This window comes from Mercenaria mercenaria, chromosome 11, assembly GCF_021730395.1.
Source record: "Mercenaria mercenaria strain notata chromosome 11, MADL_Memer_1, whole genome shotgun sequence".
Taxonomy (NCBI): Eukaryota; Metazoa; Mollusca; class Bivalvia; order Venerida; family Veneridae; genus Mercenaria; species Mercenaria mercenaria.
The window spans coordinates 66,652,738-66,671,429 of NC_069371.1; the positions used below are offsets into that span (position 1 = coordinate 66,652,738).

General features: G+C 34.0%; 1 protein-coding gene across 2 annotated transcripts; it reads left to right on the top strand.

The window, feature by feature from the left end:
- The first annotated feature begins 2,902 nt into the window (after nt 1-2,902).
- On the top strand, nt 2,903-8,231 carry LOC123532588 (interferon-inducible GTPase 1-like). Of its 2 annotated transcripts, none has more exons than XR_008366111.1 (2): nt 2,903-2,999; nt 4,834-5,202. XR_008366111.1 is itself a non-coding variant. In XM_053517629.1 (2 exons), exons 1-2 carry the CDS (start codon nt 2,927-2,929, stop codon nt 7,219-7,221), a joined length of 555 nt encoding a protein of 184 aa, XP_053373604.1. In that variant the 5' UTR covers nt 2,909-2,926; the 3' UTR covers nt 7,222-8,231. The 2 variants fall into 2 exon arrangements, 1 of the variants encoding a protein (XP_053373604.1); XM_053517629.1 differs by lacking the exon at nt 4,834-5,202 and adding an exon at nt 6,740-8,231 and having other exon boundaries at nt 2,909-2,999.
- The last annotated feature ends 10,461 nt before the right edge of the window (nt 8,232-18,692 follow it).

An 18,692-nucleotide genomic window follows, 5' to 3' on the forward strand; every position in this document is an offset into this window, starting at 1 on the left:
CCGACTCCGGATTATCGGCGTATTCGCTTGGTTACCTAACGGCAATTTTCGTGTAAAGAAAAAATATAATGTAATGCTGCAAACGTTTTAATCGGTCAAAACTGCCCAAATTTCTCTGACGTGTTTTTTAGAGTATGAAGTTACTAACTGGTAGTACCAGTGAAATATAACTTACACTGAATCTATATATTTGCCTTTTTAGCAGCTGGCGAATGGCAAAGACAGTGGGCTTTGTCCTAATATAAGCAATTATTTTACCAGTTTCGACAGGATATCAATTGATAGGAAATTACAGTTACAAATTAAATACCTTTTTCTGCAACACATTGAGTCATTAGCATTCACTGTCAATCAGTATTATGACTAAGATCGACGATCATTCATTCGTTCATTCAAATAATTTATAGAGTCGGTTGTTTACATTTTCATTCGTAACCGGTGCTCTTGTAAAAACCACTTTTTTTGAAAAATTGAAGAATACGAAGAGCTATGGTACGATCTCTAAATATTGTATTTCCGTTATTTAATTGAACAAAATATTTATTATCTGCCCCTATCACCATGGCTGTAGATAGTATAGGAACCAGTTGGCTGTAGATAGTATACTGGGAACCAGACAAAGCTTTGAAATTGAAATCGATTAAGAAATCTTCTCGATTATTGATTTAGGCACATATACAATAGACTTGTATAAAATATTGTATGGTTTACGCAGGTAAGTATCATATTTCGCGTTGATTTGGTTTAAAGATTGCTTTTTATAAATGAAACATCACACAAATTATTTTGTGTAAGGGAGTTATATATTCAACGGTAACAAATTTTAACTCATTTTGCTTAGTTGTAACATTATCATTTTTATTGCATGTTTTGGTTTAAAGTCACATCGTGACACAAATACATGTCATAAGGCGACTTTGCAGCTATTTATGGTGAATTATTTCAAGCCCGGGCTGGCATCTGTGTAGAAGTCACTAAACGTAATAAATACTGTTAAAAACATTATGATTTTACTTCAATTAATGGATCAAGTGATGTCCAAGCAGTGTTTATGAAAAGATGATAATGTGCTCAACAAAATATTCAACACTTTATCTGTCAAACTTTGGCAGATTGTTTTATCTATCAGCTGAATGCTAGTCAACATGTCTATATGCGAAAGCACGGAGTTACTGCCTAAGGTAAGACATATGTTGCTGCATATGACGTCGCTGACAGAGAAACTATAATTGAGCCGTGCCATGAGAAAACCAACATAGTGGGTATGCGACCAGCAAGGATCCAGACCAGCCTGCGTATCCGCGCAGTCTGGTCAGGATCCATGCTGTTCGCTTTCAAAGCCTATTACAATTAGAGAAACCGTTAGCGAACAGCATGGATCCTGACCAGACTGCGCGGATGCGCAGGCTGGTCTGGATCCTTGCTGGTCGCATACCCACTATGTTGGTTTTCTCATGGCGCGGCTCATATGTATGATAATTATATTGGTAGAAGTGTGTTCCTGTGAAACACATTTATGTAAAGAATATACGATTCAAAATATGTTTTGTTTTCTAAATCTATTTAATTGTCATTTTTCGCTTTCTCTAAGTAGAAAAAACATGTTATTTCCTAAGATGGTACACATTTAACCGATAGTGTTAGACAAAACCAACAGGCAAACGTTACAGTAGCTATAAATTTTGATTTGATTCGGTATTTACAACGTACCAACATAAAACAGGTTATATATCGAAAAACAGGGCGTAAAATTAACATTCAGCTTTTATATAAAAAAAAAAAACAAATAAAAATAAAATAAAAAAAAACAGAGACATGTTTTATGAAATCAAAACAAACATAGTGGTCCCAATTCTCGTCATACACAGATCGTTAAAGAACCACAATGGGCTTTAACTCTCGTCAAGATATTGAGGCGAAAAAAATAAATAAAAGTATTGCTTTAAACGTTTAAGTAAAAAAGCACTTCATGAGCTGTAAATTCAGTTTCTGTTTAAAGTGAGTTAGCTGTATCAAGTTTATAAGAAGATCTATCCTACAAAGCAGGTCTTCTCATAATAGTTGAGCTTTTAATAAACCCGTATCTCATAAAGGCGCGCTTTCCATCCAGGCAAAAGATCTGAAACTTATAAAAGGCGGTATGATTCCATTATTGGCGAGTTTTCACTTAATGCCCTAGTTTCACTTTCGTATCGGCAAGCGATGATAAATATCAGACAAACATTTGGCATCATAATACGTCCAATGTCATATAGTTTTGGAATAAAATCCTACATTGTAATGAAACCGATTTTATACTGCCTAAATCGTTTCTTGCTCAAATAATGCAAGTGTTGAAGCAATGGTTTTGCTGTGAATGGAAACTTCACATCAATTTGGTTGTCGGTGAGACATTTGGCACTGAATTTGTGGTGCTGTGACATTCCTGTTTTCATTAGGAGATTATATCATTCGTGTAAAGTTTGTATCAAAATATTACGATTATTTCGTGCTCTTAATTTGAATTAATGCAAAAAATAGGAAGCAGTGACATGAACTTTAAATGAGGACCTATCATTCTACAAATTTACGTGAACACAACTAATATATTGTCATAGCAAAATTGAATGCTAATTAATTTATATGAAAAACAAAAATGTGTTGTCCCTTTTAATGTCGCCTCTCAATAATCTAGTATTTGTAAATGCTTTATATAACTTCTAGTATTCACTCTCTACAACTTGAATCAAACATGAGGTTCAGTTAAATCAAGTATATCTTTTGTAAACAGGGTGGGTTAAATTTTACTTATGTCAATTGTGAATATTGTTTTATTCCTGTTAAAGTACTTCTTTCTTGTTCCCTTTTTTATTTTTTATTGCAAAAACTACTATTTACTTTTAACTTTGATGTTTCTACTGTAGAAAACTCGCCCGGGACACATGATATGGTGATAATGATGTCACATGGAAGAATATACTTTCCTTTACTGGCAATAAGCTTGTGCTACTATTTATCAGGTATATTACCTTTTTATATTGGTCAATAAACATTTCATTGGTGCTGACAATTTGATCGGTTTGTATGCTGATTTTTTTCATTTTCTTTATTTTTTTAAAACCAGGTTATCAACGAAAACCTGAGTTATTAGATTTGGGTATGTCGTTGGTCGGGCGGGCGGATGGGCGGCGGCGTCAAACTGGTGTTTCCGGTAAATAACTTTTGTTTCGGTAAAGATATTTGAATAAAACTTAGTATGTATGTAGCTTATATCAAGACAAAGGCTGGGATTGATTTTGGGGTTTCTGGGGTCAAGGTCAAGGTCATTGTTACTTAAAATAGAAAAATGGTTTCCGGTCAATACCTTAACTTAGGAATGAGCTATCATGATGAAACTTGGTGTATATAAAACTTAAATAAAGTTGTAGCTTGGAATTGATTTTGGGGTTTCTGGGATCAAGGTCAAGGTCACTGTTACTAAAAATAGGGTTAGGGTTAGGGTTTAGGGTTAGGGTTAGGGTTAGGGTTGTGCTTTAAAGTGGTGCACTGTGATTCAGTATACTTTTTTATGCCCCCAAAGGGAGGCATATTAGTTTTCAACTGTCCGTCCGTTAGTTTGTTCGTTCGTTCGTTCGTTAGTCACAACGTTAACTTTTTGCATGAAAGCACTTATCTCGCGAACCACTGCACCCAGAACCTTCAAACTTCACATGCTGATATTGCTTATTGAGTACTACATCTCCACTGGCTTTGGGGTCACCAGGTCAAAGGTCAGGGTCACAGGGGCCAACGTTAACTTTTTGCATGAAGGCACTTTACTCGCGAACCACAGCAATCAGGACCTTCAAACTTCACGTGCTGATAGTACTTATTGAGTACACCACCCGTACTGACTTTGGGGTCACCAGGTCAAAGGTCAAGGTCACAGGGTCCAATGTTAACTTTTTGCATGAAGGCACTTTACTCGCGAACCACTGCATTCAGGACCTTCAGACTTCACAGGCTGTTAGAACTTATTGAGTACACCACCCCTACTGACTTTGGGGTCACCAGGTCAAAAGTCAAGGTCACAGGGGTCAACGTTAGCTTTTTGCATGAAGGCACTTTACTCGCGAACCACTGCACCCAGGACCTTCAAACTTCACATGCTGATAGCACTTATTGAGTACACTACCCCTACTAACCTTGGGGTCACCAGGGCAAAGGTCAAGGTCATAGGGGCCAACGTTAATTTTTTTGCATGAAGGCACTTTTCTTGCGGACCACTTCATCCAGGACCTTCAATCTTTACATGCTGATAGTACTTTATAAGTACACCAACCCTACTGACTTTGGGGTCACCAGATCAAAGGTCAAGGTCACAGGGGCCAACGTTACGTTTTTGCATGAAGGCACTTTACATGCAAACCACTTCATTCAGGACCTTCAAACTTCACATGCTGTTAGTACTTATTGAGTACATAACCCCTACTGACTTTAATTTGGGGTCACCAGGTCAAAGGTCAAGATGCTGCGGGGGCATTTGTCACCATTAGTGACAGCTCTTGTTATTCTTATGAAAAGTGTTGAAAACCTGGTTTCGTGGCATTGCCGCGTTTCTTGTTTTTATTTTTGAAATTTTAAAAGTTTGACCTCACAATAACACAGTTAAAGCTGTGCTGAATCATTTCCTCAAAAAGCATTAAATCATATTAAAGATGAAACTTATTTAAACATGATTACGTGTTTACAATGACATATATAAGTTAGTGAACAAGTTAGCACTAGATTAACAGACTTTAAATTTGTTGTTTGTGTTGAATCATTTCGGAAAAAAAGAAATTAAATACAGTTTTTAAAATACATTTTTTACAGATGCGAGAATCGAACTCCGGACGAAAAAGTATCAGACGGATACCAATACCACTCGGCCATCAAGGATTTACTATTTGCAGCGCAAACGAGGTGTATTGACTTAAACTTATGCTGTTGTTTTGTTTGTTTACATTTCAAAGCGCCTTATTACTGTGCGATAACAATTACGGTTTACAATTGCTTTGAATAAATCTGAATCTTAGAAAATGCATATTGTATAACTTGCTACTTTTCATATAATGTAAAGTTAGCCATTGGAGACACAAAAAATATGAAAAAAATGTGTCAGAATTACATCATAAAAGTTAATACGTCATTTTAATTGTTTTACTCAGGGTATAAAAGTTTCAACGTGAACATTATATGAAATCTGAATTAATTAGTACTTAAAATATCTCACCGTTTCCTTACTAATATGAGGGACGTTCAATATGTAATGTTACTCCGTATGTTCTTCCGTAACCGCTTATTATTTTTAGATGCGGTTTTCAGCACATTATAGAGCAATTTATTGGTAACACAATGCAATATAAATTATAAAAATCGGTAGATTCAAAGTAAAAATATAATCATTTGAGTGAGGTGTACTCGAGTATACTGGACAATTTTATGTCCGAAATATTGAGATTGTAACATGCAATTCATTGATTCTTCTATTGAACAACTAGAACTACATGTATAGTTCAATTTTCAAGTTAAACAGATAAAACAAATCATGATCTTCACAAAAACATATGAAAACTAAAATAAAAAAGTTTATAACAGTTTTAAATTGAATGTGTATATTTTTACTCGGAAAATGATAAGGTGAGTGCAATAAGCCTCTGCAATTTTGTCAGGCGCGATAATCATCGTTTAAAAAATTCTTGTATTTTGAGTTGATACTAGTATCTTAATTCTCGATTGCGAAACTAGTTCTTACAACTTCGATTAATCGCTCTCAACACCCATTCCAGATGGAATCAACCTCGAGTTCAGATATTTTTAGTTGTGTTGTAAAATTAAAAATGCAATAAGTAGTTCAAAACAAACGAAAACTCACCACAAATTGCTGTACCTCGTAGAAGATTGATAGAATTTTGTGATTTTAAAAGTTATTCTATTTTTCTGGATGCCTAGGACAAACCTAAATTATAATTATGGTCCAGTATACCTGAGAACACCTCACTAAAATGATTATATTTTTACTTTGAACCTGCCAATTTTTATAATTTATATAGCATTCCCATAGTGTTCCCAATACATTGCACTATAATGGGCCGAAAACCGCTTCTAAAAATAACCAGCGGTTACGGAACTACCTACGGAGTAACATTAGATATTGAACGCCCCTCGTACAGTGCGCTATGTGAAACTTTTGAACATATTTAAACAAACTCGTATAAGATAGGACTACCATGTGGTTTTATTGAAATTAAGATTGCACGCTCTGTAAAAACCTCTCTACTCGCATCTTGCGCTTAAAACAAAAACAAAAAAGAAATAAACAAACAAAAAAAGTATAGATAAACAACACGAACAATAACGATTTCTCAAACATAAAAATAGATTTGCGGCAAAATTGTTAAATAGAAGTACCCAATGTCTAAAATAATAAAATGTAATCATAAGCTCCTTCAAGCTATCTTTCTTTCTTTTTTTTTTAAAAAAATGACTGAAGTAACTTATGTTGAAACTTTGACTTCATGGTCGAGTTTCGCTTCGTATCGTTTTTCTCGATATTGTAAAAAGGAAATAGTTCACTATAAGAATTATGAAGGTGATAGAGTGTCCAAAGGCTAAGAAGAAATTTCGCTTGTAACAAAGAAGCCATTGCAGAATAAGTCAACCAAACAGTAATGTTGTCATAAATTAGTTTTAAAGATCATCCTAAAGCATTTTCCTTCTCATAATAATTTTCTTACAGAATCTAATGAACATGACGATATCCCGCCCTATATTGCCGAGAAAGTAAGACAATCATTTCGTGACGGCGGTGTTCCTGACGTAAAGAAAAAGATATTTGATAATATCGATAACTGGAAAGATATAGAAATAAATATTGGTGTAACTGGAAATTCTGGCAAATCATCTTTTATAAACGCTTTACGGGGACTTTCAAGTGACGACGAAGGAGCAGCAGAGGTTGGTGTAATCGAAACAACGAAGACCGCTACACCTTATCCACATCCACAAAATGAAAAACTAATTCTCTGGGATCTACCTGGTCTCGGTACACCAATTTTCCCTCGAGGCACATACCTTTCAGATGTTGGTGCTGATAGGGTTGACTATTTTATCATAATATCTGCGGATAGGTTTACGGAAAATGATTTGTGGTTGGCGGACAATATGAAGCAAAAGAAGAAAATGTTTTGTTTTTTTTTGTTCGTAGTAAAATCGATATAGCTATAATTATGAACAACAAACGAAGTCATAAAACACACAGTGAAACGGACGTGCTTCACAGAATACGAGCGGACTGCAAGAAAAAATTGGAGGACGTAATGGGAAGTGATAAACTAGTACCACTCTTTCTTGTTGACAACTATGACACCAACAAATATGATTTTAGTTTATTGTCTGTCCGCCTTATTAATGATGTTCCTGAAATGAAAAGAGAAGCTCTGACCCTTTCTCTTACTCAACTTTCAGAGGATTTGATTTTCAATGAAAAGTTTTGTCTGAAAGAATCGTGTCAATATCACTACTTTCTGGAGTTGCTGGGATGGTTCCCTTACCCGGTCTCGATATTGTTGTGGATATTGCTGCACTTCTTGAAGAAGCAAAATTTTACAGAAAGCAATTTGGTCTTGACGAAGAGTCGTTGCTGAGATATGCCAAAATATTTGGAATGTCAGTCGATAAAATGACGCGCACATTAGCTTCAGACACCAGTAATTCAGTTTGCTACGAAAGGACTACTTGCATACTTCGCAAGAATAAGTATTGCTTAGACAGCAGCAGCTCAAACAGCTTCAATATTGAAATACATCTTACCAGGAATTGGACACTTTGCAAGTGCTGCCACTTCCTATACCTCTGCTAAGTACTGCTTGGAACATTCACTTAATTTGATGGTTGAAGACGCTTTAAAGATCAACAAACTGGAAGTGGCTTAGTAGATAAAAGACTCTGATAAATTGATATACTGACTGACCTGTGTTTTACGGCCTACCAGCACTGTGCAAGTAAAATGGTGACTAAAAATTGCGCTTACATCGAAATAAAGAATACATAAGGTATTGAATCAAAACTTGATATATGTTGGAATCACAAACATACATCAAAACCAAGTGATAAGACCCTATCAGTTTCAATGGCCGATGACACTGTTTCTAATTATTTTCAAAAAACACACGGGACTAAAGACTCAGCAGTAGAAGTTTTTGTTTTAATATATGATTAAGAAATATACGTTTTTAAGGGAAGAAATATTTGTTTGCTCTTTTTTTCTTCTTTTATTTTTTTGGAGGGGGGGGGGGAGGGTTAATGCCATTTCTCAATAGAATTTCAGTTATATAACGGCGGGCTGTTAACCTAACAAGTGTTCCTGGATTCTGTCCCAGTACAAGCCTGTTCTTCTCAAGTAACCGCCAACTTCCCAACATGAATCAGAGATGGAGGACGAATGATTTCAGACACAATGCCTTTATCAAATCGTCACGGAGAACATACGGCCCACTTGGGAATCGAACTCACGACCCAACAATCCGTAGATCTACCCTCTCCCTAAGGACAATTAGTCAATGAAAATAGAAGTTTTTCGATGGCAAAAAAAAACATGCTTTGCCGATGCTGAAACTGTATACAGTAAGACACGCGATGTGACGCCGTTGTTTGAAAAGTCAATGTTTTTGAAGATTTAACACGCGCCTTCGTTTTCATTTATATTTCTAATTGCTGAGGCATTTTTAAAATGCATCACGAGTAGAAACTATGTTTCTTTCATTGTCTTATTAGATGAGACACATAAGATGACCCAGAAATGCTACAGTTGAAAAAAGTTTACTTTTGCCTTAAAATGACATAAAAACAGAAATTGTCTAATGAAGTATTTTCCAAGTCTTCGTCTATCCAGAGGTATTGTTTAATCACACTGCATGAACTATTTTTACAATTAATTCATTACTGAAAATATCTGAAATAGATGAAAACACTTCTACGGTAACGGAAAACCTCTGTTTTTAACTGAATATTTAAACAAATCTTAAATAATCAGTACTGGAACTGCTGTCGAACACAACCTAATGTTGACCATTCAGAGTTGCCAAATATAACTAGGGCTTGTAATGTTGTATGTGGTTTAAATTTGTCCGGTAAATATTTCAATTTTTGTCCATTTTAGAACATTATGGACCAAGAACTGATCCATTTTCAAATATATATAACTAATCGGCATGGAACGCTACCTTAAGATAGTCTTCATATGTATTTATTCATGGCAAATAAATGTACCAGGTTAAAATCTGGTATCCCGTTCTTTAATACATCTGTAATAATGGCTGATCACTACCAAATAGAAAGTAAGCTTACGCAGGTCTAGTCACAAGTAGTCCAAATATAAATAGTACTAATCTTTTTTCCTTTCCTAGTGCCTTTTCTCAACAGCAACGTGTTTACTTTTACCCTACCGCGTTTCAGTATGTATCACTTTGCATTCTATCGAAATCGGCATGTTCCTATCGCATTCTATGAATTATACTAAAAATGGCGGCGTAAGAATCTAATGTTTTGAAAAGAGAAATTGAAAGAAGCGAAAAAGGAGTAAATTTAGCGGGTTGTATTTAGCGAACTGTAGTTTTCTTATATAAAAGTTAACACCCCATTTTCTTTCTGTTTTTCTAAAATAGCGATATAGTTCGTTATGGGAATATAAGTCTCTGAAAATCTGATATGCTAGAAAATGTCGAAAACCCGTTTTAAAGTGAGTGAATTTTATATAAAATAAAGAACAGCCGGATTTAGTTGTGTTCAGCCTTTAGTAAGCGCGCAGCTGGTCCGTCCTGATATCATCCTTTCCAGACGTTATTCATAGTTATCATTTTCCCTGATTTCTTATTGATATTCTTATAATCTTCTATTTATATATACCAGTACTTTGTTATAAAACTGACACTTTTTTAACTAGAAGAGGTCCAACGTTGGATCTAAATTGAGTCTGGGTCTTCGGCTTGCCATGCAGACTACCTAGGTTGGATTTTTGTATGGATGGTGTCATAATCATAAGATTGTCTCTAACCTAGATACAATGCACTTGCGTATATTTATAATAATAAGCGCACAGTACGTCTGTCGCAGTTTTTATGCATATAAGAGTAGAGCAGCAGTGTACTTAGATCTTTTTCGGATAAATTTATCTTCATGTTATATAATATAGCTTGTGTGGAACATTGTTAAAAGTATTCCAACATGCAAACATTTTAATTTACTATAATTTCCTTTTTGTGATATATGTACATGTATACGTATCAGGGGAGCACATACTCTCGTTTCGGGAGGGCCTTTATCGTCGGGCTGCCATTCTGCCTAGCAAGCCCATGTACACGTGTTATATCATAAGAATGAACATATTCCCAGATACAACTCGGTATCAATCACTAGCATATATCTGTAATAATAAGCTTGCAGTTTAGCCGTCCTTATATATACGTCTCTTCGCAGTAGTAATGCATATTTGCGCAGATGTCATGTTGATGTAGTTATTATCATCTCTGATATACTCTGATATTTTGTTTTAGAAAAAAGACAGCATTTGAATTTAGAAGAGGTCTCGGGCACTGAGATAAAGGAGACAAAACCAACGTGTTAAAGTTTCTGGATCTCAAATGAAATATCCAGTTGCTTACTCGCTTACTATTGTTTAAGGTTTCGATGGAAACATGAAAACATAGTTTTCAGCAATTGTTTATCTTTTTTTTCTTTACAAATGGCATTCATTTTCAAAGGGAGACAACTTTTTCTCAAAGATTACTTAAAATAATCGGAAAAAGTTGTTTCCCTTTGAAAATGAATGCCATTTGTACTTAAAATAATCGGGAACAGTTGTCTCCCTTTGAAAATGAATGCCATATGTAAAGAAATAAAGATAAACAATTGCTGAAAACTGTGTTCCACCTTGTTATGCGAAATTTCACCACTCGCACGCTATTGCAAATGCATCAAAACGAACATGTGTAACTGTTCTTTGAAAATGGTGAGTTTTTAAAGGCGTTTAACTGTCCGGAAGTGGAGCCCCTTTAGGCAGCCCTTTTCCGGAATTCAATGTTTATATCAGTATACTGAAACTTGTTTCGTAAAGTAATATACATGCTTTACATGCTGTTCAATTTTCATGTCAAACAACTCTTTCTTTCTATGATTTAGTGTTGTTTGATTTCTGTTTCTCAAGGCCTCCATCGAAACCTTAAACATTTCTAATTCTAATAAAGCGGTCCTAATCCATGCTGTTTGCTAACGGTTTCTCTAACTGCAATAGGCTTTGAAAGCGAACACCATGGATCCTGACCAGACTGCAAGGATGCGCAGGTCAATAATAAGTCATTTATAAATATGGAGATGTCAATTAAATACACCGACCGCTACCCCACGATCCACCCCCCCCCCACCCACCCCGCACACACACACACAAACACAAACACACACGCACACGCACACGCACACGCACACACACACACACACACACACACACACACACATCCGCGCCCCCTGAATTTAGCTTTTCCTGAAAAAAATGTTTCTTTCTTATTTCTTTTCCAATACTTTTACATTTCACTAAAATGTTATAATGAGACGTAATAAAATTTTAGTTCTCCATATATCCCATAAAATAAAAACACAGTTAAGTAAAGTTTTATATGAATAAAAAGGACGGATCAAGAAAGACAGTATATGTACATGGCCTTTTCGAAAAACAAATCACGGGGGAAAAGCAAGAAAAACCATAGATACTTCTATGTATAGGAAATAGGAAGCTCAACTGTTTCCTGACAGCCAGATATTTCCATCCGCATCTTCAACCAGTGATAGATTCTGTTTTCTTGTACGCGGTATCTTTCAGTTAATAGAATTAAAAACAAGTAAAACAGAAGCTTTGCTTTTAAGCACTATTTTGTTATAGTAGCGTATGAATTTACGCATTCATTCATAAATTACAGCACGTGAGTTAATACAAGTTTTTCGAGTGCACGGGAAAATCCTGTCCGGCGTGCATTGGTTCGGCTAAGCGAAATACACATCGAGTAAATCTGATACTGACCACGGAATGCACGGGCAATGCATTACCTAAAAAGCGACATCCCGTGCGTAATCAGTGTAAAGACTGTGCAGTCAATATATTCTTGAGCTGTGGAAGATATTCAAAACATACAGGTATTTATCAGATTGCACAGTCATATATTTTACCATCACGTGTTTAATGAGACTACGTATTATTTTTTCTGCGAAACATGTAGATTTGTTTTCGACTGTGAAATTACAGATGATATGATTATGTGAATGTTGAGACATATACTGTTATATCATTTTAGATCAGTCACGCTAGTAGTTGTAAAATGTTGGTGTTTGTATAAGTTATAGTTATTTTCGAAAATAACAACCCGTGTGTTTTGGTATTAGAAGACACCTTTTTTCCTTGGTTGCAAAATTGTTCTTTTTAACGTGAACAAGCAAATAATGTTTACTGGTATTGAAAGGAATCATGATTACAGTCCATAAACAAACGTGTTTGTAAACATGGACGGATCCAAACGGAAGGGGAAGAAGCATTTTATGAAATATTTCGATGGCAAGAAACAATACATAACCTTAGCCCTGAAGAACCTATAAACCGGGCCAGTCTATTGTATAAGTGCAAGAACACTGTTGACGAGTTGTACTTGTTTTTGAATTAATATTATACAATATGTGTTTGTGTATCTGTATGAAATGCGTATACGAAATGATAACTTTCTGCTTTGAACGTCCTCATATTTTCAAGTAAATCGTTAAAATTAAAGAATATTGACGATCATCACGTTTATTCAGATCACACTTTAATATAAACTTTTTAGAGAAACGTTAGAAAACTACAGTAGATGTGTTTATAATGGCATTTGAAATAAATCACTGGGAATATTAATAAAAATTTGCGTAGACAAATTACATATGGAGTAAGCAATAAATGAGAAGCTACTTTATAAACATTTCATAGAAATACAGCGGTAAGGTAATTTCCCCGCAATGTAACTACTTACAAAGTAATCCATAATTTTACGGTATATGTTAAGGTTGTTCTAATCCGTGTGTGATTACCTCCCCTGACGGTCCATGTGAGTTGGACTAAGATTAAGTGTACACCGTTATAGAAAACATTGTTGGTCTTTTGATCTGGTAAAACATTGGTTCCCATTTTTTTTGAGAGGATGAATAAATACGGCTGTAATCCGTGAGCATGACGTGTAATTCCTATTCTGATGTTAGTGTTCTGACATGAGAAGTTCAAATCGAACACATGTCAACATGTAGAGCTAGGCTAAAAACAAATTTTGGCCCGGGTACGCTGACCCCTAAAATTAATAGTTTTAACTGGTTGTATTTTAAAAGAGGATTTTATATCGAGATTCCTCTTTTTCAGCCAAAACCTTAAAAAAAAGCGTGCTTTTTTTCCAAATTCTGTTTGTCTTTCTTCGTAAATTTTTTAGCGAAGAAAAAATCAACACGCTTTTCTTCACACATTTAACCTCATCACCTAAAACTTTACGTGCTTTTTTCCCAATTTACAACATACTTTCTTCGTAAATTTTTCAACGGAAGTAAAAATCAACACATAAAATGACATGTCATGATACATTTATTTCATATATATATAATACATATAATACATAATAAAAATGTTATTTGGAAATTTTCAAATATAATAAAGTTCGTAAATTTACGAACAACCGTTTAATGGCATTTCATAAGAAACAAAAACATACTTAAGTTTTAGCGCTAAGATATTATTAATTAAGACAAGTTCGTAAATTTACGAATGGAATAAGTCGTAAAAATTTCATAATACATAAATTGGATTTTAAAAGTCTTCAAAAGAAGTAGTTCGTAAATTTACGAAGTTTGCCAAAAGCGATGTTATTTGGAAATTTTCAAATATAATAAAGTTCGTAAATTTACAAACAACCATTAAATGGCATTTCATAAGAAATAAAAACATACTTAAGTTTTAGCACTAAGATATTATTAATTAAGACATGTTCGTAAATTTACGAATGGAATAAGTCGTAAAAATTTCATATAAACTAATACATTAATTGGATTTTAAAAGTCTTCAAAAGAAGTAGTTCGTAAATTTACGAAGTTTGCCAAGGCTTGGCATGAAATAAGGTAACAAATAAAAATGGAACAATCAGCTTTGCATATGTATAAAAAAGAAATGTGCATTGAAAAAAAAAAAAATACAAATGCGAAGAAATGTAAATCTGACATAATTTGTTAATTTATGTACAAGTATCAGCTTCGTAAATTTAGGAAGTAGCTTAAAGTAATACTAATTTCTTTTTTTGCAAAAACCTGAGACACTTCCACTTCGTAAATTTACGAACAAGATGAAAACTGTGAAAAATTTACAAATGCGAAGAAATGTAAATCTGACATAATTCATTATTTTATGTACAAGTAACAGCTTCGTAAATTTACGAAGTAGCTGGAAGTTACTAAAATTTCTATTTCGCCAATATCTGAGAAACTTCAAAAGTTCCACTTCGTAAATTTACGAACAAGAGGAAAATTGTGAAAAAATTATAAAAGTGAAAAAATGTAAATCTGACATAATTTCTTAATTTATGTACAAGTAACAGCTTCGTAAATTTACGTAGTTGCTTGAAGTGATTAAAATTTCTATTTTGCAAATACTGAGAAACTTAAAAGTTCCACTTTGAAAATTTACGAGAGAGATGAAAACTGTGAAAATTTACAAATGCGAAGAATTGTAAATCTGACATAATTCGTAATTTACGAAGTAGCTGAAAGTGATTTACTTGTTTATCATTCTTAAAAATTTGAGAAACTTAATAAATTTACAAACAAGATGAAAAGGTGAAAAATTAACAAATTGTAAGAAATGTAAATCTAACAAAGCAAAAAAGTTGTTACTTGTCTGTAAATTCATATACAAGATGAAAACTGTGAAAAATTAACAAATGGGAAGAAATGTATTTGGCACAGTTCGTAAATTTACGAACAAGTAATAACTTGGTTATTAAATTTATGACGTAGCTTAAACTGATCATTAAAATTAGCCATTATTGCATAACTCTAAAGAACTTAAATGTCAACTTCTAACTTTCAAATTTTAAGAAATGTAAATTTACAAACAATTTAAGTAACAACATAAATTTACAAAGTAGCTTAAACTGATTACAATTAAAATGAAAAAATAGGCTTTGTGTATTTGTTTATGAATTTTCTAAATTTACGAACTGTTACAATGTACAACACTTAATATTTCAATTATAAAAATATACCCTGATATCAGAAATTAAGTTTTAAACCAATCACATTGGTAGACAAAATACAAGTATATCTACTTATACATGTTCTTCCACTGACAAAGAGATTCATTATTGACAACCTTATTAATGTACAAAAAAGTAATGGTATGAAACAAGAAATTTAATGAAGGTATACTACAACCATTTGTATGTTAGTGAAAACTGAATCAAACTTAAGAACAAAAAGTTTGAAATACTGAGACATGTACATACTGACCAAGCAATTTAGCTCCATCAATAATCAGTTACACAATCTTGATGCGAAACGAAATATCAAGAATGTTACATGAAATTACTCAGGTGCTGAATAGATCAATATGTCAGTCTAATAAGAAGTAAAATTATCTTTAGAAAAATTAATTAATGAATAGAATTCATACATTCGTATGTATGTGTATATATAACCAGGGCCTCCGCTGTCGATCGCCAATGTCGCCATTTGCGATAATTTTAAGAATTTGGCGCTAAATTTTGCGAACTGGCGAAAATAAGTGGCGCATAGTTTTTTTCCTCGGCATTTGTTTTTTTCCGTAGTGATATAAGCGGCCCAAGAATTGGTTCCCGATATACGTGTTTACCTAGATGCTGGTACTGAATAAAATCGATAACCAGTCTAGGCGGTGTATTTGACAATTCGACTGTTGAAGTTGTTGACACTTTGAGAAGATAATTGCGTAATAATGTGTGAATTGATGATTAATCAGTAATCAAAACATCTGCCAGCTTGTAAGTTTGACCTCTGCCGAGAATTCACCAAAATTAACGCCGATTAAGGTGTACTTTATGTGTTGTGATTTAAAAAAAAAAAAAAAAAAAAAGATCGATATGTTTTGTGTTTGTGGCATGCAGCTGTATGACTGACAAATTTTAAATAAGTACGAAAGATACATTTAATTTGTTACTTTTTGCAAGATAATTTTGTAATTCCTCAGTTTTCATAAAACATTTTAACGATGGATCCGAAAATTAAAACACATCGGCCTCAATTTGTATCCTTGACCTGGTTAATTTCTTTGAAATTTTCAGAAACCGGAAGATATCACTTGCTACCATGGCTTCTTAAAAATCATTAGAAGAGTGTTCAACTCGACCTTTTAGAATAGAAAAATTGAATTTATTATTAAACTAATACACCTTCAAAAGTTGTTATTATTCCTAATGAAATTATTTACAATATTTTATTCCTCTATGCAAACTATGACAGCCAACTAGGTTACATTCTACCAATTCAATTCCTTATTTATTTCATATTAATAACAAAACAATCAGACCTCATTTTCAGCACTTTAGAGCATTTCAATGACATGAAAACCATATATGGTCATTTAGTATAACATGTCTTCTTATCAAAAATAGAAAAATATTGACATGTTATGTTGTATATAAGAAAAATAATCAGTTCTGAGAAACATCACCCTCTAAAAATGCCCCCATGAAAACAGTCGTTTAGCAATTACGCGTAGGTAGACATTTTTCGCAAAGAATAAAACTTATTCCAAGAAATTTACAATGAAAATGGTTTAGATCTATTCTCAATACAATAAGCAATAAACATAAGCCAAATATTTAACTGTCACCTCCTCAAGTCACTCATTATACCAGATTTCATCCATAGCATGGAACTACATTTTGGACTACTTCACATGTAACACTGAGTAGTCACTTCCGGTTTGGTGTAATCCATCCACTAAGAGAAATAAAAGTGGCTCAGAACTTTGGCTCCAAAATGGCTCTAAAGTGGCTCCAACTTTTTCAAATTGGCGAAAAGGTTGGCGACAAGTATGAAAAACCCAGAGGAGGCCCTGATAACATATATTTCTAATTCAAATACAAACAAGGAATCAGTTAAACTGAATGATACTCTCTGCAGCAAGTGCTTGACACTGCACTTCCACTCAATTGCTTTAATCATTCTGTGAAGTTTCAATTAGGTACCTTTAACATTTTTCATAGTATGCTCTGAAGAAGAATTATAAAGGGAGATTATTATAAATTTAGGTAAGGTAGAGTTTAGTTCTTGGACATTTCACTTCCACCCTTAAATTATTTATCATTATGTCAAGTTTCAATCAAATGCCATTAATACATTTCAAGTTATACTCCAGACAAGCATTATTTTGTGTAATAAAGGGAGATAATAAATTAGATGCCCACAGGCAACATGTCTAGCCCGCCAGCTGTCAAAAGGACTAGAGTTGCACATGACACCATGTCTATTTGAGGCAAACATGTATGCCAAATAAAAATCATTGCAAGTTACAAAATAAGTTACTTATGGTGACAACATAGGGAAGTAAATTTTTTTAAAAAATTCTAAGTCCACACAAAATCCTTAGCAGTAGAGATAGGTTTGAAATACACCTCAAAACTGGATGTGTCATGCATATTGTACCTCAGAAAAGTGGTCTTGATTTTTCCCTACAACCAGTTATAAAATACAATATAAGCTATTTATAGTAACAACAAAGGAAAGTAATCCTTGTTTCTTCCCACATGACACTCTGTTGTATGATGGTGAACAATTGTGCCAATTACATCAAAATCCCTCCATGTATGAAAAAGAAATGCTACGACAAAGTCATTCTTGTATCTGTCCTCTGACCTCCAATGTGACCTTGACCTTAGATCTAGGATCCTTATTCTTCCGCATGACACTATATCACATGGTTGTGAACAGTTGTGCCAAGTTTCATCAAAATCCCTCTATGCACGAAGACAAAATGCTCAAGGCAGTCATTATTGAATTTAACCTTTGACTTCCAAGAGTGACCTTGACCTTTGAGATAGGAACCTGCGGTTGGGCATGAAAACTCTGTCTAACTGAGGTTAACATTCATGGCAATCCAAATATAAATGTGATTGCTCCATGCAAGTCAAAGTTATGGTCCGGACAAACCAACTTGGACGGTACCGAACAGCCATTTGGACAACTATGTCTTCGATTCCTTGAGCGGGCTTGACAAAAATATGGTTGAAATTGGTTATTCCTGACTGCACTTCTGCTCAATAACTTTTTATCATTATATTATGTTTCAGTCAAATGCTGTTTGTACTTTGACAAGCATTATTTTGTATAAGGGGTGATTGAAAAACTAGGCAAGAAGAGTTATTGTTCTTTGACACTGCACCTACTTTCAATGGCCTCTCACTAAATTAATATTCAATCAAATTCTCTAATTCTTTTCCAGTTATACACCAGACAAGCAACATATGATAAAGGGAGATTACTCGAAAATTAGGCAAGTCAGAGTTTAGTTCTTTGGCATATCAATTCCTATCAAAGAACCTGACTGTTGAAGCCCAACAGGAAGACAAAGCAAAGAAATAACTAAAAAAAATCTAAGTCAACAGAAA

Coding starts and splice junctions, on each gene's coding strand:
- LOC123532588 (XM_053517629.1), top strand. CDS start 2,927: ATGGTGATAATGATGTCACATGGAAGAATATACTTTCCTTTACTGGCA. Junction 3,000..6,739: donor CTTGTGCTACTATTTATCAG/GTATATTACCTT, acceptor ATTTTCTTACAG/AATCTAATGAACATGACGAT.